General features: G+C 38.3%; 4 protein-coding genes across 4 annotated transcripts; 2 read left to right on the forward strand and 2 right to left on the reverse strand.

The window, feature by feature from the left end:
• Positions 1-596: 596 nt before the first annotated feature.
• On the reverse strand, positions 597-1,707 carry CBG27219 (the record flags this gene model as incomplete). Its single annotated transcript, XM_045238111.1, has 3 exons — positions 597-785; positions 1,127-1,294; positions 1,507-1,707. The coding sequence occupies 3 exons, from the start codon at positions 1,705-1,707 to the stop codon at positions 597-599; spliced, it is 558 nt and encodes a 185-aa protein (XP_045098328.1).
• An 8,607-nt stretch (positions 1,708-10,314) lies between these two features.
• Positions 10,315-14,764, forward strand: CBG04567 (the record flags this gene model as incomplete). The annotated part of the gene is made up of 7 exons (XM_002637736.1): positions 10,315-10,354; positions 11,707-11,853; positions 12,133-12,409; positions 12,859-13,158; positions 13,334-13,463; positions 14,281-14,349; positions 14,648-14,764. 7 exons carry the CDS (start codon positions 10,315-10,317, stop codon positions 14,762-14,764), a joined length of 1,080 nt encoding a protein of 359 aa, XP_002637782.1.
• An 841-nt stretch (positions 14,765-15,605) lies between these two features.
• On the reverse strand, positions 15,606-20,285 carry Cbr-pmp-3 (the record flags this gene model as incomplete). The annotated part of the gene is made up of 6 exons (XM_002637737.1): positions 15,606-15,704; positions 15,755-16,314; positions 16,364-16,772; positions 19,269-19,785; positions 19,833-19,972; positions 20,028-20,285. 6 exons carry the CDS (start codon positions 20,283-20,285, stop codon positions 15,606-15,608), a joined length of 1,983 nt encoding a protein of 660 aa, XP_002637783.1.
• Positions 20,286-21,553: 1,268 nt separating this feature from the next.
• Positions 21,554-24,234, forward strand: Cbr-rfc-1 (the record flags this gene model as incomplete). Its single annotated transcript, XM_045238113.1, has 5 exons — positions 21,554-21,709; positions 21,758-22,876; positions 22,925-23,233; positions 23,279-23,685; positions 23,718-24,234. 5 exons carry the CDS (start codon positions 21,554-21,556, stop codon positions 24,232-24,234), a joined length of 2,508 nt encoding a protein of 835 aa, XP_045092714.1.
• Between the last annotated feature and the right edge of the window lie 62 nt (positions 24,235-24,296).

A 24,296-nucleotide genomic window follows, 5' to 3' on the forward strand; every position in this document is an offset into this window, starting at 1 on the left:
TTATTTATCGTATTAATTATTTTGTAATTGAATACATTTTTTGATACCCAAGTCAAGATCCAGAACTATTTTCCAATCATGGAACCTAAAAAATCTTCCAGTAACACAATGGGCTCAAATGAGAGCTTCTCATTTTCCGGTGGGAACTTTTGAGCGAAAAAGTTCAGCAAGTCCAAATTTCAGAATTCCACGCTCGCCATGCTCCTGTCGACACATTTACAGGATTCAGTGACAAGTACAATTTCACTGTGTCATGTTTGATGCTGTTAACTTTTGGAGTTGGACGTGAGCAAGATCTGGAAATTTTTTAGAGTATGGAAATGTTCAGTTTCAATTCTTTCTATAATCCCTTGTTGGACTTCCAGCGCCATCGGTGTCGTTTGGACAATTGCATTCTACAGATGGTTGGGTATTCATGGTCAGAAAATGCCAAGGTTTGATTGAATAGACAATACAAAATAAATAAATCAAAATAAATTGCGAGCTATTATCAAAGAAATTATCAATAATTGAATCTAAGAATTAGGGAAAATTAGACAAGAAATAAATTAAAGACAAGTAAGATAATTATTAAATTTGAATCGAAACATCTTCTTTCACATAATAGTACAGTAGGAACAAGCATTCACAATTGTTCTCAAACATTCGTTTTGTTCATTCTGGGCTGGTGGAGCAGCAGGTACATTATGATTGACTTGTACGACTGGTTGATTTGCAATCACTTGATTGTTCTCAATAACCGGTTGGATTGGTTCACGAGGAGAGTCGACTTGAGGTTCTGTTGGCTGAAAATATTATTTTTGAAGCATGAACTCAAGTTCCAGGCATGTTAAAACTGGCAATTATTTTCATCTCATGGGAGAAGTGCACCCTAACCGTCAACTTTGAGCTCAATTATCTCGATTCCTAGGAAACATATCGAAAATTGGTCAACTTGTGAATTATTTATCATAATATAGCCAACATTTTATCAGTTGATAAATTTTTGATACCTCTCATAGGAACAGAGATATTTGACCTCAAAGTTGAAGATTTGGTGTTTGAGGGAGCATCGAATAGATGAAATACGCCAAAGGCGCCAAATTTACGGAATCATGAACTGTACTATTCGGAGGGAGCGCCATACCTGGTGGCCCACGGCTCCGAGTGGATCCGATATTCCTTCTGACACTGCTCTTCCAGAGTGGAGTTCTTGTCTGTTGGACGGTCCTGCTTGATCCTCTGATTTCACAAAATCTTTATTCTCGCGAACTGTTGACGGTGTCACTGGCGTTTGCGACCGTGGAGTTTCTGTCTGAAACTAAATTACTTAAAAGGACTGTTAAAAGATCCTACTTCTTCTGGTGGAGTTCTTGGTGCAGTCTTCAGTGAATCATCCGAAACAACACTCCCCATTGTTCCAGGTATTCTTTTTCTGTTTCTTTTCGTGGTTCTGGCTCGTTTGTAGCTTCCTGGAAATGTGCGAAATTCAGTATTCTAGAGTATTCAGAAAAATCTAGAACTCACATTATGATCCATCGGTTGACTAGGTCCCACATCGGTAGAAGAACTGGGTCTCGGAGTATCTCGATATGGTGCGACTTCATTGGAACGTCGTCGGATTATATCTGAGGCGGCCGAAGTTCGATTTCGATTTTCAGTTTGCGAAGCGGATTGATTTCTTCTTTGAAAGATCTTTTTATCTTTGTCGTTCGATGGGCCTGTCATCATGAAAACAGAAGCAATTTTTAGAAACAAGGTTATGAGAGATACAAGATGGAAATTCAATCTACGTTCAAAAGCTGGTTTTATAGAGGAAAAAAAAATGAAAAAACAAACACTTTTTAAGGGTTTCTATTTTCATATTTTTCAAAATAGGTCAAATGAAAAAATACATTTTGGGCGCGTATGGGGGAGATCAAAAAAAATTTTGTTGCAATCGAAAAGCAATTATTCAGTAAAAATTCAAAAATTAGAACTTTCTAGAAAAACAATTTGAATCTAGCTGCTATCAACGTAAAACGTTCCGAAAACACTCATCGAAAATTTGTCAGCTGATGAATTCAGCTGACGAACCAAAATGGTTCAGAAAATGTACCAGATGAATTTCTGACCATTTCTAGGTCAAAAAGATTGGTGGCCTAGAAAACTCATATTGCAAAAGTTAGGCCACCATGTTAAAATGGATTAAAACCCACCATGTTAACATCAGATCATTTTCAGGTCAAAAAGTTTGGTGGCCTAGAAAATTCGTGTTGGAAAAATTAGGCCACCAGGTCACATGGCCTAGAAAAGAAAAGATGAGATACGATTTTTTACAAGTAATTCCGGCGGTCAATAGCAACTTTTTGTCGATAATTTGTCGACAAATGCCCCCTTCGACAAATTTATCGACAAAGAAAACGACAAATTTATCGACAATTTGTCAACAAAATTTTGTCGATAAATTACTTTCGACAAATTTACCGATAATTTGTCGACAATTTATCGAAAAAAGTTTATCGTTTTTTATCGACAAATTTATCGATAATTTGTCAGGTAAATTTGTCGACAAAATCGGAAAATCTTTGTCGATAAGGCACACTGCTCTTATAGAAATTCAGATAATTGAGCTCAAAGTTTATGGTAGCCTTCTATTGGAGCGTTTACGGTAGTTTCGAAAAATCGCCGTTTTTTCAAGATTACAGAGATTTTGTTTAGTTTACATCATCTAAACAATTACGAGTTCTAATTCGTCTAGTTCTTGTCTGGCAGTAGTGCTATCCCAAAATCATATATCAAAAAAATCCAACACAAGTACCAGGCTACATCATTTATTGAGAATATTTTTATAAACGTTTTCAAACCACAACACTCATTTATTGTTTTTATTTGACCAGTGTTTTAAACGTTTCATTTTATTTAATAGCTTTTTTTACACTTAATATTCTCCCTGACCTGATAGTTGTTTAATTCCATTTTTAAGTTTTCTGTCTTTTACAAAGTTTCACCGAGGATACCACAAGGGATACCTCTTCTAACCCATTAATAACTGCAACACAAATACTTCGATACTCAACCGGACGAACCACGACAACCAGAAAGACCATGCCAAAAACTAGGACAACAACGACGCCGAATTCCGAAGAGGAAGCGAAAAACCGAAAAAAAAACCGCACGGGCCAGAAAATCAAAAAAGAAAGTTCACGAAGAGTCGACATCCTGCTGCTTTCCGATGCATCCTGATGACAACCTGTTGATTTGTCGTTTGTCATTCGGAATCTGAAATCTAACTAATTAACTTATATCAATTTTTTAAAATGTCAATGCAGTAAAAATTGATTTTCACGTGATTTTTCTCATAGTTACTTTAAAAATAAATCTCCAAACCCCTAACGAAAAATAGGTTTAGTCAAAAAAAAATCGCGTAAAAATTTTTGAAAATTGATGAAAAATATTTCAGGGACAATTTTGTTTACTTGACTTTGGATGTTCTGACCCGAGAAAATTTCTGAACTTTACTATTTCCCACTTTCTTACCTTTATTTGATGTTGCCTTTCCTGTCATCTGAATTCCCTTCATGATAGTCCCGAAAACTGTCCTGAAGATATCTTGGCAGTCTTCGAAGTTTGGGCATTTCTAACACCAGCAGCTCCTGGAATTTTAACGTTTTCGAGAAGGTGTTTATAAAAAGATTTCAAAGGACATGTTTAAAATGAGAAATCCATCATGAAAACAGGATTTCCGAATTTTCAAGAAACAGGACCCGCAAATTTAAAAATTTTCCGAAATCCCATTTCCTCACCTTTCGCTACTCCTGTCATCCGGAGTATCCTGCTGATCCCGGAAGCTCCCGGAAGCGGACAAGAAAACAAAACATATCAAAAAAAAATTTCACGAATTTTTGACGTCCTGACGTTCCTGATGGCATTGTAATAACATCATGATGATTTCTTCATTAACATTCGAAATCTGAAATGTAACTAATTGTTTTAGCAATTTTCATTTTTGTTACCTTATCGAATTTGCATCAGAGTTTCTGAAATCTTTCTGCAACTGACGTGGAAGGCGTGACTGTTGGTCAACCTGAAATTACTATTTTCAAAAAAAAAATATAAAAAAAGTGCCACTTAAATGTTCGATTTTTACGTGATTTTTTTCTTAAAAATAGGCTTAGGTCAAAAAAATCACGTGAACATCAAAAATTTTAGTGGCACCTCACAACTCATATAGCCCCATGTTTTCCTACGAATTTTGGCAATTTTTGATCAGTTTTCAAAAAGTTACAACTAGCCTTTAGGATGTTCTAACCCGAGAAAACTTTCAAACTTTACTGATTTCCATTTCCTCACCTTTCATCATATTTTGCCACTCCTGTGGCCTGAATTCCAATCCTGTTGAACACCGAAACTGTCCCGTTTTCAAAACCTTCGAAGTTTCTCCACCCGGAAGGCCAAGCAGCTTCTGGAACACTAACATTGAAAACTAAAAACTAAATTTTTTCTTATCTTCAGTCTGCCGATCCTGGAATTGCCCTGGAATCTGTGCTAGAAGTCTTCGTAGTTCCTGCATCTAAGAAATAAAGGCCCCTAAACTTGAACGTTGTAAACTGAGTACTAATTTTCCCTTATTTTTCTAACTACTGAACATTGCCCCCATTTTTTAGGATTTCACGGAGGTCACATTAAACTGACACTGAGTTCACGAGAAATATCAAATACCTAAAAACCTGTAATAGAAGGGTCCGTTAACTTCTAACTTTGAGCCAATATTTCTCTTCTCCTGTCAAAGATATAAAAAAGTTGTCAACTGATAAATTATTTGTCAAAATATCATAAGTGTTTTGTAAGTTGACACATTTTTGATATCTTGCATAGGAATTGAGATAATTCATCTCAAACTTGGCAGTTCTATTCAAGGTGTACGGTATGTGAAAAGGTTTGCTCTAGCTGGTTATTTTAGTCCTAAGTTTTTGAATATTCTCACATTTAGTAAGTAAATCCGTCTCGAGAGCACTGGCGTTCGGGAAGAACGAGAATTCTTGCAAGTCTTGCAAGAAATTTTCGGGACTCACCTCGTCTTATCTCGTATAAATGCTTGTCTCGTCTCGTTCTAAATGCTCGCAATTTATCGTTTCACGTGCAAGACGCGCATTTTTCATGCGAGTCTTGCAAGTCTCGCAATTTGTCTCGCATAATAGAGTAGCTGGAAATAGAAACATGGAACAAACTTAAAACATGTGAAAATTTTTGTGAAAAGTACAGTACAGCCACATATGTCCAGAATGACTTTTAAAATACGGAATCCGGAAAAATCGATACATCACGGCATCAAACTGTCAATGTCATAAATATCAATGTCAATGTAAGAAATACCAGGAATAACTTTTTTGAGAAACGGAATCCGGAATAAAATTCTGGATTCCGGGTTCCGGGCCTGATTACATATTCCTGGTTTCCGGATTCCTGGTTTCCGGATTCTGAATTCCTGGTTTCCAGATTCCGGATTCCGGATTCCGTGAAATTTTTATTTGTCCGGATTCCGGATTATGGATTCCGAGAAAATTGTTTCATTGCGGATTCCGTTTGTCAGAAAAGTTATTCCTGATATTCTTTATATTGACATTGATATTTCTGACATTGACATTTTGGTTCCGTGAAGTATCGATTTTTCCGGATTCTGTTATTTAAAAGCCATTCTGGACATATCTGGCTTTACTGTACTTTTCACAAAAATTTTCACATGTTTTGGATAAGTTTGTTCCAAGTTATGAACGTTACTATTTCCGGCTACTCTTCTATGCAAGACAAATTGCGCGACTTGCAAGACTCGCATGAAAAATGCGAGTCTTGCACGTGAAACGAGAAATTGCGAGCATTTGCGAGAACGATACGAGCCAAGCATTTGTGCGAGACGAGACGAGACGACGCAAGACAAGACAAAAGCGAGAAATTGCGAGTCTTGCAAGAAATTTCTCGCGAGACGAAACTCTAATATTTACAAAGGACTAAAAAATCGTGAACCCAAAAATATTCTATAGTGAGTACCAAAATAACCAACTAGAGCCAGAAGTTTTGATTTCAGAATCAATACTATTTTTCGGCAAAAAATTCGGGGGTACAAGGGGGTACAACTGATTTAGGGGTACAAAATTGGTGATTGGGGGGTACAAAATTCGGCTCTTTATGACAAGGGGGGGGGGCCCATGAGAAAAAGGGGGCCCAAGCGAAAAGGGGGGGGGGGCATGANAAAAGGGGGGGGGGCCCAAGTCAAAAGGGGGGGGGGGGGCTCAAGTGGAAAAATGTGAACTAAGTTAAGATTTACCAATTTTTTCAAGTTTTTCGAATGTTTCTATAAAAAATTTGGTACTTTGCGCATGTTTCCAAAAAAATTTGTAACTTCAAACAATTTCAGTTTAGGCCGGTTTTTTTGCATAAACAACACTATTTTTTACATTGTAACTGTGTAATTTGGAGTTAATCAGCTAGTTTCAGATTTTTTCAGGCTTAGTAACAAAAAAATAGACAAAAAATATGCAAAAAATGATATAAACTGAAATTTTCAAAAAATTATGAAAAGTGTTCAAAGTTTGAAATTTTAATGGAAACGGTCACAAAACTTGAAAAAATCGGTAAATATCAACTCAGGCATATTTTTTCCACTTGGGCCCCTCCTTTTGACTTGCCCCCCCCCCCTTTTCTCATGGGCCCCCCTTGTCATAAAGAGCCCAAAATTCGTGGGTACAAAAATTCGGGGGTACAACGATTCGGGGGAACAAACTATCAATGATTCTGAGGTGCAACCCATTTCATTTAGGGGTACAACGCTTGTGGTTCGAGGGTACAATATTTTTTGAGAGAGTTTCTGAATTCCTGAATTTCAGAGCTTGAAAATCTCAGAATTCTTAGAATTTCAAAACTTTGGAATTCCAGTATTTCGAAATATGAAAATTTCGGAACTTCAAAATCGGAGAATCTGAAAATTTCCGAATTTCAGAATCTCAGAACTTCAGAACTTCGAAATCTCAGAATTTGAGAACTTCAAAATTTCAGAATTTCAGAACTTTGGAATTCCAGAATTCGGAATCTGAGAATTTCGGAACTTCAGGATCTGAGAATCTGAGAATTTCAGAACTTTGGAATTTCAGTGTTTCGGCATCTGGGAATTTAGGACGACAGAAATTTTTCACTTCTCATTGTCACATTGTTCTTTTTGAAAATGGAGAACTGTAAAATAAGCTTGACAAGTTTTACAAACTCAGGTTTTTAATGCTTAATTTAGGATTAAAACCCAGCCGATACTTTCCTCAATATCAATTTTTCTCAATTCTATTTCATTTCTCTTTGTTTCTCAATATTCCTTCGTTTTTACCCCAGTTTTCCGGTTTTTTTCCCAATTTTTCTCAATTTTCCTCAGGAATTCAGAAACTCCCTCAAAAAAAATTGTACCCCCGAACCACAAGCGTTGTACCCCTAAATGAAATGGGTTGTACCCCAGAATCTTTGACGATGCCCAACATTGTCTACAATTTTTTTTTTCATGAAGAGTGAAAAATATGATAAAAAATCAGAAAGAACAATGTGAAAAATATGATAAAAAATCAGAAGAACAATGTCGGAAATTCTCAGATTCTCAGATTTTGAAGTTCCGAAATTTTCAGATTCCGAAATACTGGAATTCCAAAGTTCTGAAATTCTAAGAATTCTGATATTTTCAAGCTCTGAAATTCAGGAATTCAATTCAGCTTGTACCCCCCGAATCATTGTACCCCCCGAATTTTCGCCTATTTTCCAACTACCAATTTCAAAATGATATACTGATTCGAAACAACGAAAATCACTATTTAAGAATGTCAGTTCAGAATTTTCATCTAAAAAAAGTTCCAAAAATTTTGAGACCGCCACTTGAAGTCAAAAGAGAACCATAATCGTTCGCGATCTATTCTCTCTGGCTAACTTTTTCATTTTTAATGCTTACGTGATTTTCTGAAAGTTTTCGGACAATTCCCATTTTGCAGACACCCTTTTGTTTTTCACATATCTCACTGAACCCCTCGTTGATAATGCGTTGTCTACAGAGTGTCAAAAGTTATGCAATCTAACACCATCTAAAAATCACACGCCTTTCTTTTTCTCTTCTCCTTCTTGTTCCTCCTCTTGTATATCTTTCTCGTGTCTTGTATTTGATTTATCACTCTCTAATATTCTGATACTGTAAAAGAATTTGTTGAAAAAAGATTCAGATGAGAAGAAGACGACGACGTCGTCATATTATCATCACGTTGCCTGCAAGACACACGGTCAGAGGCAACAGGGCGAAGTACAACTTGTTCCGCCCTTCACTTTTCAATTTCTCATTTGGGCAATTATGACTACACATCCCTCTCTGCTGTTCAATGTAAACAGGAAGCTAGACATCCACGTGGGAGAGGAAACAGTTTATCAGTGACGTCATCAGGGCTTAGATTCTGAATCTTGCAACGTCATTGGTTTTCTGGAGACAGACATCATCATCGTAAATTGTCTTTTGACCAGAGAGCAAAGTTGAGTACACATCCGAAGACAATTTGTACTTGAATATGGGTACATCAAGATTATAGTCGTAGTGGAGGCGTTCACCCGTACCGTACTTTAGTGGAAGAGGCAGGACACAAAGAAGAAAAAGACGTTCTGATGTTCGATGGACAAGACATCAATAATTTGTTATTCTAGCCAGATCAAACATCTGTTGTTTTGCAGCTTGTGATAATAAACAGTTTTTTATAGGTTCATAATAATGTTTCAAGTTTCGCCGAAAGTGAAAATCGATGTACAGATTGAAATGGATCAGAGAATTGTGAACATTTGTCCGAGAAATGAACATTTTGAAATGAAAATTTCTGTGTGCGGAAGTACTTCTATCATTCTAAAATTGAAGAAATTGGAATTATCGGACCAAGGTGTCCTTTGGGGTTGACTAATTACCGTAAAACCGCTAATCTACACTGTCAAGTTTGAGCTCAATTATCTCAATTCCTATGCAAGATATTAAAAATGTGTCAACTGAAAAATTATTTATGATATTATAATGAACAATTTATCAGTTGACAACTTTTTGATATCTTTCACAGGGATCGAGATATATTGGCTGAAAGTTAGAAGTTAGAAGGTCCTTATATTACAAGTTTTACGGTAATCAAAACTAAATTCTATCAAACATTTTCAGATTTTCCCTGAAAACTGTTTTTTGAACTTTAAGAATCTAAGCCATATTTGGAAAAGACACGGATCGTTCACTTTGAAAAATTCCAGAAATTTAGTTTTCAATTTTTTTTCTGGCTCAGAAAACTTCAATTTCGGACTGGACCATCCCTTGTATCGGGTTCAAACACACAGTACATTAACAATGATTGACTGAAATCGCAGGAAAATATTTTCTCATCGAAATCGATTTTTTAAAAATTTATGTCCAGAATTCGAATTTAAGTGCATTTTGTCATCAACTTCATTTTTGGCTTAAAACACCGAATTTGAAGAAAAAAATGCACAGAAATTCAAATTTCTAGTTATTTTTACCCTGAAATTCCAGGTTTTTTAAATGAATTTTCTTCAAAAAAATGTGCATCTACCGGAACCCAATCTTCAGAAGAACCACCAAACATCACGATTTGTGTCTACCGTAATCCTTTGATTCTTCTCATTTCAGTGAAACCATAAATTTAATCGCTTTTAATGACCCCGACTTCTGTCATCAAGACCTATCTCTCCAAATCTCAATTTTTGCAAAAACTGGAAGCGATCTTTGTAGTTTTCGTGGATTCTTATTTTTTTCCCATTTCAGCATACTTTTTTAACACAAGAGGAACACTTGTAGTCTTTGTTTTCCTTGAAAAAAAGTCAATGAAGACGTCGTCATGGAGTGTTTGAGAGTGATGAGAGTCATAGAGACAATATTTATGATCGTCATCTTCTTCTCTGTGATTAGGAGGTCGACTTGTTCGATATTATCATTGACGAATAGGCAAGGAAGAGGGAGAGAGGGGGCTAACTAACCAAAAACGACCGATCTCCATGTCTTCTGTCTCTCATCTCTAACCTCTTCAAGACACTGATAACAGTAGCACAAGGAAGGGGTGGAGTGAAACAGAAGAAGAAGTACCAGAAGGCGTGTCATCAATTCAAAAAATAAGTAAAAACGTCACAGGACGCTATCAGCGCTCACCGAACCCAATCTCTCGACGGTATATCCTCAATCGCAATGTGTTTATAACCCATTGCTCATTCTCCACTTTCACCTTCACCCGGTTTTTGAATTCAAAGTCTTGACGACTGAACTGTGCACTGTGCATTCTTTAACACATTCTTTAACCTGTTAAAATGAGTGCTCTCATTGACTTGTTCGCAGGTTCTCTTGGAGGTTCGTTTGGTAAAAAAAAGGTTGAATCAAAACTTGATAATCCTTGTTGCTCCTCAATTACCGTAAACACTCAATTAAAAGCCCACCCTATACTTTGACTTTGAGTTCAATTATCTTAATTTTTCAAAAAGATAACGAAAAGTCGTCAACTGATAAATTGTTCATCATAATATTAGAATTATTTTTCCAGTTGACACATTTTTGATATCTTGCATAGGAGGCAAGAAAAATGAGCTCACACTTGACAGTGTGGGGGCCCTATTAGAGGCTTTACGGTATGTCAACTTTGTCGAATAATATCGAAATTCTGTTAAGAACCGATATATCCGGACAAATCAAAAATCATGATCTAGTCTGTAAAAGAAAAACAAGTTCTGAATTCGATTGGAGTGACCAGCGTTTTTGAAAAATTAGGGTTAGACATTCTATACAGTTTTTAAGCTTCTAATTTTTCACAGATTTATATTTTTGTGGCATTTGCGAAAATAATTGAGGTCCATACTTGTCCATTAACTGTCCGGCGGGCAAAAGAAATTCTTCCGTCAGCTGATGTTTAGAAAACGCCTCAAAAATTCATTGAACTCAAATGGCGGATTCCTCGTACACGAATTCCTGCTTTGTTAAGGTACTTCACCCTAATGCTAACTTCAGAAGTTCAAAAACTTTCAGAACTTTCGGCTCACAACAATAATAGTTTTCACCTTTACTCTTTGATCTCATCCCTCTTGAAATACCATCTCTCTTTTCAAAAGTTGCGACTATCTCCTCCACACGGTTCTCAAGAAAATCTGTCAAATCATATCTTAATCACCTCCCATTTTCCATTTCTATATCGACTAGAAGTTTATCTCGTAATCAGACCATTTTTCTCCTATTCGAGAAAGTTCTTTTTCCCTTGAACCGAATGGGAGTGGTGAAACAGTAAAATAAGATTGATATATCAGTATATGTATGTAAGTATTGGGCAAGAGCGAACAGATTGAGATACACCACCACGTGATAGTTAGACACTTAATGACACCTCGGGACAAGATTTAGGATGTCATGCATAGAACATTTTTTGATTTTGAAATACCAAAAACCCTGTTATAGACGGGCCCCCACACTGTCAAGTTTGAGCAAGTTTATATTGGTTCCTGTAAAAGATATAAAAAATATTTCTACTGACTAAACACTTCTGATATTATGATAAACAATTTATCAGTTGATAACTTTTTCCTATTTTTTGACAGAAACTGATATAAAATGACTCAAAGATAAAAGTAAAAGGACCCTTCTATTACAGGTTTTTCGGTAGTTCATATTGTCATAACCATCACAATTATGTGATATCAAAAAAGAACTTTTTCCAGGAGCCGCTGGAGTCCTTGCCGGACATCCACTGGACACTGTCAAGGTTCGGCTCCAAACCCAGCATGGTCCGAATCCACAGTACCGTGGCACATTCCACTGTTTCAAGACGATTGTTCAGAAGGAGGGCTTCCGTGGTCTCTACAAAGGTGAGTGTCACTACATTTCATCTTATTTGGCAACAGTTGAAAATATTGGACACAAAACAAACGACGACTGATTGCGCTTTCTTCTCTTTCCTTGTGTCGCCGACAAATCACCACAATCCGTCGACGAAAGAAAGAAAGACAGAAAAGCGCCCCCGAGACGTGCGACGATATGGGTCCTGTCACTGTTGTAAATCTTCCTAAACCCTTCCCTCTTGATCTCAAATCTCAAATCAGAAAGAGTCATAGCAAAAGGAATGAGGGACTAGAGAATATTTTCAGGAATGTCATCTCCACTTCTCTCCCTATCTGCAATCAATGCAATTGTATTCGGAGTCCACGGTGGAACTTGTAGACAAATGGATGAACCAGACTCAATAACATCTCATTTTGTGGGCGGAGCTGCCGCTGGAATGGCTCAGAGTGTGATCGCAGCGCCAACGGAAAGAGTCAAGCTACTCCTGCAGATTCAGGATGATAAAGCACTAAAGAAATATAAGGGACCAGTTGATGCTACGAGGCAGTTGATAAGGACTCATGGATTGAAATCTATGAACAGGTAGAGACTTGCTATCACTGTAATGTTAGAAAGTTTTGGATATACCGTACTGCTTCCAATATAATACCATCCAAACTGTCAACTTTGAGCTCAATTATCTCGATTCCTGCGAAAGATATCAAAAATGTCCGAGACCGAGATAATTGAACTCAAAGTCTAGATATAGGGGGCCATCAATTAGACCATTTACGGTATCCTTACCGTTACTGCATCTAGGAACAAAAAAAATCAAAAGTTGTAATTTTGATAACCTTTCGAAGTACATCTATTTTTAACCTCAACTGTCCATCAACTTGTCATATCATTTTGACCACATCCACACCCTCTCCCGTTCATTTTGATCTAAAAAATTGTCACATGACTTCCTTCACCATTGTTTTCGTATTCCAACTGATCCCTAAAAGTTATGACACCATCAACGTCATCATAAATTGTTCTTCTTATTTCAGAGGATTCCTAGCCACTGTTGCCCGCGATGCTCCAGCATTCGGTGTATATTTCGCGTCTTATGAATGGATGACAAGAGCAATGTGCAACGGGAAAACTGAAAATCTTACTAGTGCTCAACTTCTGTTGGCTGGTGGATCAGCTGGAATGTTCTCCTGGCTCTTCAATTACCCAACTGATATTGTCAAGTCCAGATTCCAAGCAGATCATTCGTACAGATCCTATTGGCATTGTATCCAATCCACGTATGCTGAAAGAGGATTCCGAGCATTCTTCGTTGGTCTCAATTCTGCACTTATCAGGTTGGAAAAAGTTTCCGTTTCAAAAATATTAGAATCAAAGTTTGGAAAATCAGGGCCCAACCTGGATTGGTGGGTCCCGAACTTTTCAAAATAATTCTGTTTCAAAAATCGTTGAATTAAAATTTCAGAAAGTCTAAAACTAATTCTATAATTGGATCATATTCTCAATTTCCAGAGCCTTCCCCTCAAACGCTGCCACATTCTTCACCGTCGAATGGACGTATCGCCTTCTTCTCGACTTCAATCTTCTCAGCAACGTCACCAAAGAAGCTGAAAAAATCTGTGCTGAAAGTCAACTCCTCCCGGTGAGTAGCATCTTTAATTCTTTTCTTTAACTAATGCTAACTCCGTGCCTTAGTTGCTAACTTCGCTACCTAAAAAAGAAAACCCATTTTGTTTTCCAGTTGGATGAATTGTCATTCTCCTTCATGATACTGTAATTGGAAGCATTCAATAGCCGGAAGCATTCAACACTGACAAGAAATAACCATGACCAATATCTGATATCTTGCCTGACCCCTAGAAATCAGTAGGTTTCGTTTTATATGTCAGTGTTGTTTTGGTTTTGTGCTCATTTAGCTGCTTCTTGTTTTAGAACTTTAACTAACTGAATCTAAAAGCTGCTTTGGTCCCAAACTAAAATTGAGCAAATTTTTTTTCATCGAACTTTCTAGATAGACACCATAAGACCAAGGAAACAAAACCTTCGTACTGTAAATTCTCTAAAAGAAGCCCACTTTATAATCGATCTTTGAGCTCAATTATCTCGGTTCTTTGGTGAGGTATCAAAAAGTTGTCAACAGATAAAATTTTTATGATAATATGTGAAACATTTTGTCAGTTGACCACTTTTTCATATCTTTCATGGGAAACGAGATAATTGAGCTTAACGTGCATGTATAGCGTGGGCTTCTATGAGAGCTTTTACAGTAACTCGATTTCTGTCTTTTTTTTTAAGTTCGCGGTCAGCCAACTGATCTTTGTCTTTATGTATCGCTTCTGTTCCCCTTATCTCTTATCAGTTCTTTTTTTTACCAAGTACCGTAAACTGGCAATTAACAATTCGCCTTTTTTTTCGTTGATTCTTCTCGATTTCCGTTTCAAAATTTCGAGTAATTTCAGCTCACTCCTGTATCTCCATCACCCTCGCGTAAAGAAACCGAAAAGACATTGCTCGTTACTTCACAAGAGGTACTTATAGGGGTCACTTTGGCGAAATAGAAGCTTTAAGATTTAAAAAAAATCGATTTTGTGGGCGAAAATAAGGCTGTCGTTGAGCTTTTAATATCATCAAATACGGCAAAAGCTTCACATTGAACTGTCGAGTCTTTCGGTTTTATACCTGCATTCCATCTGAAAAAGCGTTTGATTTTAAAATCAAAAAATCGATTCTGAGCGGAAAATTCAAGTTTCGAGCGCTTTTATTGAGCAATTCAAGTTCGAACTTTTCAAAAATCAATGGCATTAAAAATAAATCAGTTTTTTCCAGAAATGCAAACGTCTTCTAACTCAAACCGACTTCTGGGCCACCAACAATCACTTCTTGCTGCCAGAAGCCGGCTCCACTATCGTCGATCCGATGCTTCATGGATATCGATTTTTCTGAATCCTCTTCTCTTTTGTAGTGATTCTTTTCTGCCGTTAACCTCTTCGGAGAGTTATTCTGATAGATCCGCTTTGTCTGAGGTCGGCTACACGGGTTCATGTTCAACGAATCATCCAAAAAAATCTCGAAATGTGCCGACCTCTGATCTCAACTGTATCCAGCGATACCGGTTTTGGCTAGATTTGCTTCTTTTTGAATTTTTTTGTGTAGAAATCCCAACGGGTACCTATTTAGACTTGTTCGCAATCTAGGAACATGACAATAAATGCCTTTTTCCTTATCAGATGATGTTCCCGAGGCAGAAATGTCCATCATAAACTTTCTGCAGAAAAAAAGAATTCTCAACCGAAATTTTCATAAGCAGCAACATAAATAAGCAATTTTTGGGGGTATAATGATTGGCAAAAAAACGGAAAATATGAAAATTACCAGTATGGACGGAAAAAAAGAACGTAAAACAAGGAGCAGGGACAGACAGAGAATTCGATGTAAGTATGTCAAATTGAACACGAAAAGTAAAACTGTACACAAAAAGTATGTCAAATTGAACACAAAATAAAAATCTCCGATAGCGTGTGTAAAGCGATATTTAAAGTACAATATGAGACAACAAATACAGCTGTGTGTGAGGTCTGAAGCTCGGATAGAAAGCAAATGAGTGATAAGGGAAGAATGTGTAGAAAGCGAGTAGTATGAAAAAAAATGGAACAAGAATAATAAAGCTCTTGAGGATCTGGGAGAGAACTGTATGTACCTGAAGTGGAAAAAGGGGGAAAAGCTTGGTACTTGGCAGGACACGAGGATAAAAAAGAGATAATACTAGATATAGAAGTGATTACAATTACATGGAAAGTACAGTATCAGTGCCAAGGAAACTAGCTGTTCGGCTGGCAATCGACGCTGTGTCGATGTCATGGAGTGACCATTCTCCTCCGCGACCCTGGAATATTTTTGAGATTGAATTTCCAGTTAAGAGGAAAGATAGCCCACCTTGACTCTCAATTCCATATCATGGAACTGTTTCAACGAGTAACGATGTCCAACAGACACAAATGTGATCTTCTCCTCTTGCAACTTCCGATAAATTGCCATTTCCAATTCGAACCCGATAGCTGATGTGGATTCATCGAGGAACACAATTCGTGGCTTCTGATAAAACACTCTCGCCAACGACAACCGTTGAAGCTCTCCAGGCGATAACGTCTTCATCCAATCCCATTCGACTGGCGTATCAAGACCTCCACATCTCTCGATGAGATGCTCCATTTTGACCCATTCGAGGATCTGGGAGATTCTGGAGACATCTTTATCGACTTGCAACGCCTTCACAGGATAGACAATTTGTTGTCGGAGAGTTGTGTTGCCAGATGGGAAATATGGTTTTTGAGCCAGGAAGAATAGATTGGATGTAAGGCGGCGCCAATGGCAGTCCATTTTTCCTGATGAGCAATGCCAGAGACCGGCAAACATTCGGAGGAGAGAAGACTTTCCGGATCCACTGTCACCAGTAATCAATAACGTTTGACCTTGAATGATTTGAAGGGAAAGCACTGAAAAAATACAATTCTTCACATATCAATCTGAATCTAAACTTCTTACATTGCACGATCAAATGACTATGATCATTTGGCGGCGAAAGTGTTGCCGAGTCTACCGTAATCGCCACTCCGTCATCCGGCCATTCATCGTCCGCATTCGTTTTCCCACCCAACAGATACTGCGCCTCTTCCTCTTCTTGCTCATCTCTCTCCAACGACATTTGCTTTCCGTGGATCTCTTGCATGTGTCGTGTCGCCGACTTGTCGTCCTCATCAGAAGCAATGACGACTACAGACGATGGTACGGTGGATGGAGGGCGATCTGTCTCGAGGCAGTCCGAGTGGAGGCGATTCAGCTCTTCGTGAAGCTCCATCACACGATGCGTGACTCCAGCAAGTTCTCCAAAATCGCCGGCAAGCTTGAGGACTGTCGAGAAGCTGTAGATGAGGTAGAGGTAGAAGAAGGCATTCTGAAAGATTATTTTTCATTTTTCAAATAGCCCATGCTTCTCCAAATCTAGCTTTCTCCCTTTTTATGATCCCAGATCTCAGCTAGCTTTCCTTCTTTTCTCTATTCCCAGAAAGAATAAAGACCCGGGCAGATGGGCTCCAGATAGTCAAGAAGGGGGAAAGTGATTAATTAGTTTGTGGTGGGACGACAATAAAAGAAAGCGGAGGACTGACGAATTGTTGGTCCAATTTGAAAGAGTAGCAAGCCAAAAGTTGTCCCAATTTTCTCGAATTGATCAATTTTTGATGGATTGGAAGAAGTGTTCGTTAGTGCTGAACATTCTAAACGAAGAAAAAACTACTGCAAATTCCCTAGAGATCTTTCTTTCCAAAGTAAGACTCCTTTCTCTTCAAATTAAGATGTATTTTCTAAATTCCAAAGTTCTTTTCCATCAGCGAAATCGCTGGGGAGTTGTTTTCTTTGTGCTATTCTTTTCGTTTAATCATCATTCATTTGAGAAAAAAAAAGAAATTGATGAGATCACAAAGAGTCAGCTGACTTCTCCACCAGTTGTTCAATCCCAAGCCCCCAATTCTTTTCATTCTTTTCTCAAGCTGCTCTATCTGGCAAAAAGGAAGGAAGGAGACGAAAAAGGAGTGCCGATTGTGTTTGTTGCCTTGTGACTCTGTGAACTGAACGACCATCTGCCAGTACTCTCTTCCGGGGCGACGACACTTGAAGAAAATCAAAGAGCAACGACAAGAGATACATTCGATTAGAATGATCCTAGAAGACGTGCTTTTTCAGATCCCAATCTGTGGTAAGAAACACCAAGGATTCCTCGAAGTCATCAGAAATCGAAGAGAGACGAGAAGTTCACTTTTTGCAGGAGGGGTATCGCATTTCTTGTCTATTCTAAACTCTAAACTTTCATGTAAACTGATATTTTGATTCCAATTTTTTGTTATTGTTATAAAGCAAAGTGCAATTTGGTTCTACACACACAAAGAACGGCTCCTGGACGTTTCAGGACATTTCTGCATTTTTGGCGTAGTAGTTTTTGCACACAACATTCATGAGTATTGTTTCAATTTGTTTTTTTTCTGCTTTTCTATTCGTTATCTTCAACCGTACTCCAAATAATAATAGGTTCACACTCGGAAACTCGAAAACTCTCAGAAGATCGAAAAAAAATTGAACATTTCAAAGACTGTATCTAAAAGAACGCAAAAAACTTTCGAGGGCGAATATAAGTTTGATATTTTTGCATATTTTGATACAGTTTTTGAAATTTTCAACTTATTTTTTCGATTTTTAAGAGTTTCCGAGTGCGAACCTATCATTATTTGAAGTAAAACGATTTGAAATGAGCAGCACTCATTCGGTGTGCAAAAAGCACTACGCAAAAATGCAGAAAAGTTCTGAAACATCGGGTTCTGAAATGGTGGTTTCTGAAACGTCCAGGAGCCCAAAGAACGAGAAACTCCGGGAGAATGACTCAACTAGCGGAACCAAAAAATCTGCTTTTGATTTGCTCACTCCCAATGTTCACTAGTTACTATCACGACCAGATGTCGTTCGTTCGAAGTAAAAAAGTGAAAAAAAACCGCCGGCACGGAATTAATATGTCCACTTCTTCTCTCCGACACTTTGGTCACCTCTTGTTCGGAATGAAGAGAACAACCGGAAAAACAATCTTTTTGGGGATTGGACGGATAAATGGCATCTATTATTGATGCCTAATACAATCGAGAGAGAGAGATGCGTCCGTCGCCAAAATTGAGTCAATCAACCGAGATTTTTTTGTGACGAGAGTCTGATCGAGAGTCAAAAAAAAGAAAGAATAGGAATGGAGAGCAAGAAATGTAGAGCGAAGGAATACCAGGAAACTCAATGGAAGTACTGCCGAATAGAAATTGAATAGAAGGATCCTTGCAAAAGGAAAACTCGCTGGGAAATTAGATTTTCGTAGTTTCTTGTACTTTTAGGAATCAATAAAAAAGCCTAACAAAGAACCTCAACACCTTGGGACCCCAGATTTTTATGAAAATCTCAGGAGAGGTTAGGAAATCCGCTCGCCAGTTTCAGCCAAGTTCTAAGCAACACATAACAAATGTTGTATTTTGAAATGTTCTAGAAGTTGAGAAAATTGATATTTTGCACTGAAAAAACCCTGATTTTTGTACTGAAACTGATATAACTCGGCTAAAATTGGCGAGCGGATTCTAAAAGTTTCGGAAGAGTCTAGAAAGGCTTTTCTTAACATATTCTTAGATTTCCATCAAAATCTTCCCTGTAAAGACTGAAAATGCGACCCCGTTCGAAATATAATCCTCACCCGACAATAGATCCCATTATCAGAAGCTTTTTCGTTTAATCTTTTTCTATATCATTCACTGCCAACATAACTTTTTTCTGCGTCTTATCAGTATCCGATAACCTGTCAGTCAAACATCGATGATCAAATTTCGAGCTTTGCACGTTTGCAATTTCTTTAAAAAAAAGAAGAACATACCCTCGAAACGATTCCGTTCAATTCGGCGGGCGTAACGTCGTCATAGAGATGAGAAATGAAGACAGGGACACCGATGATAAGATAAGAGAGAATGCCGCCAAAGTAATCGAAAATGTTGGTGATTCCGTTCAGAAGCATTCTCCACTCCGTCAACGACTTCTGTGTGAGAATCAGGGACTTCAGCTTCTGATTCGTCATGATATTCTCCAAAACTCCAGCTCTATAGAATGCAATAGCCTCGACATTAGATCGAACTTCCATGTGTCTCTGTCGGAAATCTCCCTCCATTTTCTCTTGTTCCGACACTTTCTGCACAATTGGAGATAGTACCATTTTGTTGATAATCGTTTGAATAACAAAGTAGGAGTAGATCGCTGCAGGACCAATCCATCCGGAGCTATCGTATGTGAGCCACGTGTAATATCCAATGATGAATGGAGCAGTCACTACTGGAGCTAGGAGATCGTTGGAGAGGATTCGTGTGGCTTTTTCGATGTCTTGAGTGAGACGTTGGTCACTGGAAGTTTAAAAAATTCCAAAAATTGGGGATTAAGAATAACTTACGGATTATCCAGCATATCTCCTGATGAAGAAAGTTTGTAGAACGCTTGTCTTTTAAAATATAACCTGTGCATTGTCAAGTTACAAACTTGTCTGCTTCTAATAGCGAGCATGTTGGTGAGATATTTGAAGACAGCCAATGTCTGAAATTATTATTTTTCGATCAAGTTTTTATTTTCATTGAATAAGAATACTTACAAATGCTTTTCCAATAATAATTGCTGCTCCTCTGGCACACAGCGTCTTGAATGTGTCAAGATCTCGATTACCTAATGCCACGTAGAACAGACTGGGCTGGATACCAACCAAATAGGTCATCACTTGATCGATGGCAGTGGCAATTAGAAGAGCTCCCGCGAGCCATGCGGTGATCGATCTTCGATGGCACGGGAAGAGGATTTTTAGCAGGCGCCAGAACCTCCGAAAGAACAGGAAGTCAAGCGCCAGTCTGGCCATTTTGACCGGGTTTTTGCGAGAGGCACGGCCTGAAAAATAGGGAAGTTTTGAGTTGTAAAGTAGTAGGAAATATGATAAATGTCCCGGAGAAGGTATAAAGGTGGATTAATCTCGACAGCGGATTTATTTAGAAATCTTGAAATTCAGGCATATTTCAATTATTCCGGAAAAAAAACAAAGTGGAAAAATTAGAAAAAAAATCATGCATTTGGCAGGGAACTGTCACCTTTATTCTTTCGTATTTCGTCGAGCGGTATTTCTTTGTCGGGCTCCATCCTGTGTGCAAACTGGAAAGCAGTGATAGTGTGAGGACATGCGGAAATAAAAAATCAACAAAAATGAAAAAAAAAACAACAACAAGAGCATTTTTGAGAGACAAATGTGCAGTGTGGTGATAAAGTTGTACAGTTGTTACGAGCTAGTTAGCGTTAACTAGAAAAAATTGTGATATCAATAGAAAAATGGGCTAAAAAGTTCTATAAGGAAGTAATCTACTCCATATATGCAGGTATGATTAAGAAAGTATGACCATTTTGTTGGAATAAGTTCGGTCAGCTGTACATACACTTGTGTCCGCACACAGTGTAACGAGAGGAGAGTGTGGGGAAAGTGAAGCAGAAAGCCCGCGGAAAAGACAAGACACGCAGGCGTTGAAGGAAAAAGTGATGATGATGGGCGGGGAAGCAGAAGGAGCGAAGACGTTTTCTGCCTTTCGTGAGGGCTCCAGAAGAAAAATTAGAGATGACCAAGCAGTGATTCGAGTTGGAAACCGAAGATGAATAAGATGATGCACATTTTTTAGCGACATACGTTTGAGCTTTGCATTTATTATTTACTAAAACTGATGAATTATTAGTAGAAAAGCAAAAGCTTCGTCGGAAAAAGTCAAAAATTCCAGAAAAAAGACAAAAATTCGAAAAATTTTAATACCATAAGCTTGAAGGCGCACGCTGCTTTAATTAATGAGGCTTTCAGTGGAAAGAGGCAAGTCTGCCCCATTGCAATTTTAATTTTCGCGCTAAATTTTCCGGTTTTAAAAATTAACAATTAGAATTTTTACTTTTTTATATGTTATTTTTCTCATAAAAACGAAACATTATTTATCTGAATTTCTCTGAAAAACTTCTGAAAAACTCAAAATTCCGCACTCTCATTCATATTGTGACAATTTTTGTAAGCCTCAATGTGAATTTCTTCCTGAAAAATGAATTTTTTAAGCCGACGGCGAGAATCCGATCCCGCGACATCTTCGGAAGAACAATACGAAAATGAGCAGTAAAAGAAGACTTGTGGTGTCATCGGGTAAAAAAGAATCGCATTTTGTGCACGATGTTACGAAATCCTTTTTAGATTCCGACGATGATATGCCGGCAAAACCAAAACAAGAGCATAAGAAGAAAGTGGAGACTCCGGCTAAAAAGAGGGTACTTTAATTAAGAATCTCGAGAAAAATTCTATAGATATTTTTTCAGACGAAGCCTCTCGTGTTGACCGATGAAGAAGACACTTCAGAAGAAGATGAATTGATACTTGGAAATGATAAAGAGCTGAAGAAGGCGAAAAAGAGTGGGAAGAAGGCGTTGCCGCCTGGGCAACAAACTTTGAATTTTTCCAAAGCCCCAACGTCATCTGAAAAACGTGAAGAGGAGACGAAAAAGACTTACGCAAAGACCTTTGTGAACCCAGCTGATTTCTTTAAAAACTCTCCAGTTCCATCGGCTTCTAAACTTCCAAAAGTGGTTACAAAAGTCAATAAAACTGTTGAAAAGTTCTCTAAATCACCGGCAAAAAAGGTCAGCCCATCAACAAAAGAGAACACTAAAGCTAAGAAGGTGTCCGATGATGAATTCGTCGATTCCGATGACAGTTTTGACACATTCACTCCGATTACTGCTAAAAAGAAAACACCAGAGAAGAAGAAGACTCCAGAAAACAAGAAAGAACCTGAGGCGGTGAAGGTACTTCCAAAAGTAAAGGACATTGTGAAAGCAGAAGAAGAGCCCAAAAAGGAACACAAGAAATCGAAACTTCCACCTCCAAAAGTGTCTTCCGATGTATCTTCGTCTAGTCAAGTGTCCACGTCATCTGTCGAATTCTCTTCAAAGCCAAAAGGACCTGAGCCTGTACTCTCATGGGTCGACAAATATAAGCCGAAACGTCTAGGCGAACTTGTTGGCCAATTTGGTGATAAGAGTCCAATGAACAAGCTAATGGAGTGGCTGAACGATTGGGCCAAGCATAATCTTGGCGAGGGCGCCAAAATCAAGAAGCCAAAGCCTGCGCCTTGGATGGCATCTCAGGATGGAACTCCGTTCAAGGCTGCTCTTCTTTCTGGATCTCCAGGGGTTGGAAAGACGACATGCGCTTATATGGCTTGCCAGCAACTCGGTCTCAAACTTGTAGAGATGAATGCATCCGATGTTCGTAACAAGAAACATCTAGAAGCGAAAATTGGCGAGCTATCCGGATCTCATCAGATTGAAGAGTTCTTTGGCGTCAAGAAGTGCGTTCCCCAAGACAATTCGAAAGTTCATCATGTGTTGATCATGGATGAAGTTGATGGAATGTCTGGAAACGAGGATCGCGCTGGAGTGAGCTAGTTATATTGACCCCTATCATTGAAAAAAAAATTATTTCAGATCTCGGAACTCATTCAAATCATCAAGGAATCCAAAATTCCAATCATCTGCATCTGCAACGATCGTATGCACACAAAAATCCGTTCTCTGGCCAACTACTGCTACGATTTGCGTTTCCCAAAGCCACGTGTCGAGATGATTCGTTCTCGAATGATGACGATTTGCTCACAGGAGAAGCTGAAAATCACCAAAGAAGACTTGGATGAAATCATCGAATTATCGGGTCACGATGTTCGTCAGACGATATACAATCTCCAGATGAGATCAAAGTCTTCGAATGCCAAAGTCAATAAGAAGGATCTGTCTTGGGTAATTTTTCTTCTTTTTTGAGCTATTTTTATGCTTCGATTCCAGGGTCCATTCGAAGCAGCTCGACGCCTTCTGGATTCTCGAACTACGTTGATGGAAAAACAAGAAATGTTTTTCGTGGATTACGGTATCATGCCACTTTTTGTCCAAGAGAACTATCTCAATATGAAGAACGAGAAACATAAGCCACTGGAAGCGATTCGTGGACTTCGAAAGGCTTCTGATCTCATCTCCCTCGGAGATATCGTTGATCGACAGATTCGTGGAGGTGGATCATGGAAACTACTCAATGAGCAAAGTATGTTATCAGCAGCACTACCAGCAATGGCAACTGGTGGCCATCTAAAGGCCATCTTCAGTTCCCCTCGTGGCTTGGAAAGAATTCCAGTGCTGGAAAGAAGAAGAGACTTCTACAACAACTCGTACAACATACTCATCTTAGGTTTTAGCCGGTTTTCTATAAATTCTATTTTTAAATTTTCAGAGTTTCCGCTGGAACTCATTCATTCGCTACTGATTATGCTCCAATGCTTCGTCAGAAGATAACAAAACCACTCATACAACACGAAGTTGATGGAATTCCAGCTGTTATTGAGACAATGACAGAGTATGATCTGATCAAAGACGATGCAGAGGCACTCACCGAAATTGTTACCTGGCCTGGAAAAATCGATCCAGCTAGCAAGATTTTGAGCAAAGTCAAAGCTTCGTTGACTCGTACTTTGAACAAAACCAACAGAATGCTACCGTACTCGATTGATGACGTGGCAAAAGGAAAGCGGAAGGGAGTGAATGCGATTGGAATCGAAATGGATGCAGAAGGAAATCTAGTGGAGCAATTCGAAGATGAGGATGGAGAGTCCGATAATGAGGAGGAGAAGCAGCCGACTACTACAGAAGTTATTGTGAAAACCAGAGTTGGTGGATCAGCTGGGTCATCCAAACCAGCTCGAGGAGGTCGTGGTGGAGGTCGTGGTGGAAGAGGAGGCAGCAAGAAGTGATGAACAGATTGATTTTTTTCTCTTTTAATTATTATTTAACTCAAATATTTTCACCCCATTGT

This window comes from Caenorhabditis briggsae (assembly GCF_000004555.2).
Source record: "Caenorhabditis briggsae complete genome, chrV, whole genome shotgun sequence".
Lineage (NCBI taxonomy): Eukaryota > Metazoa > Nematoda > Chromadorea > Rhabditida > Rhabditidae > Caenorhabditis > Caenorhabditis briggsae.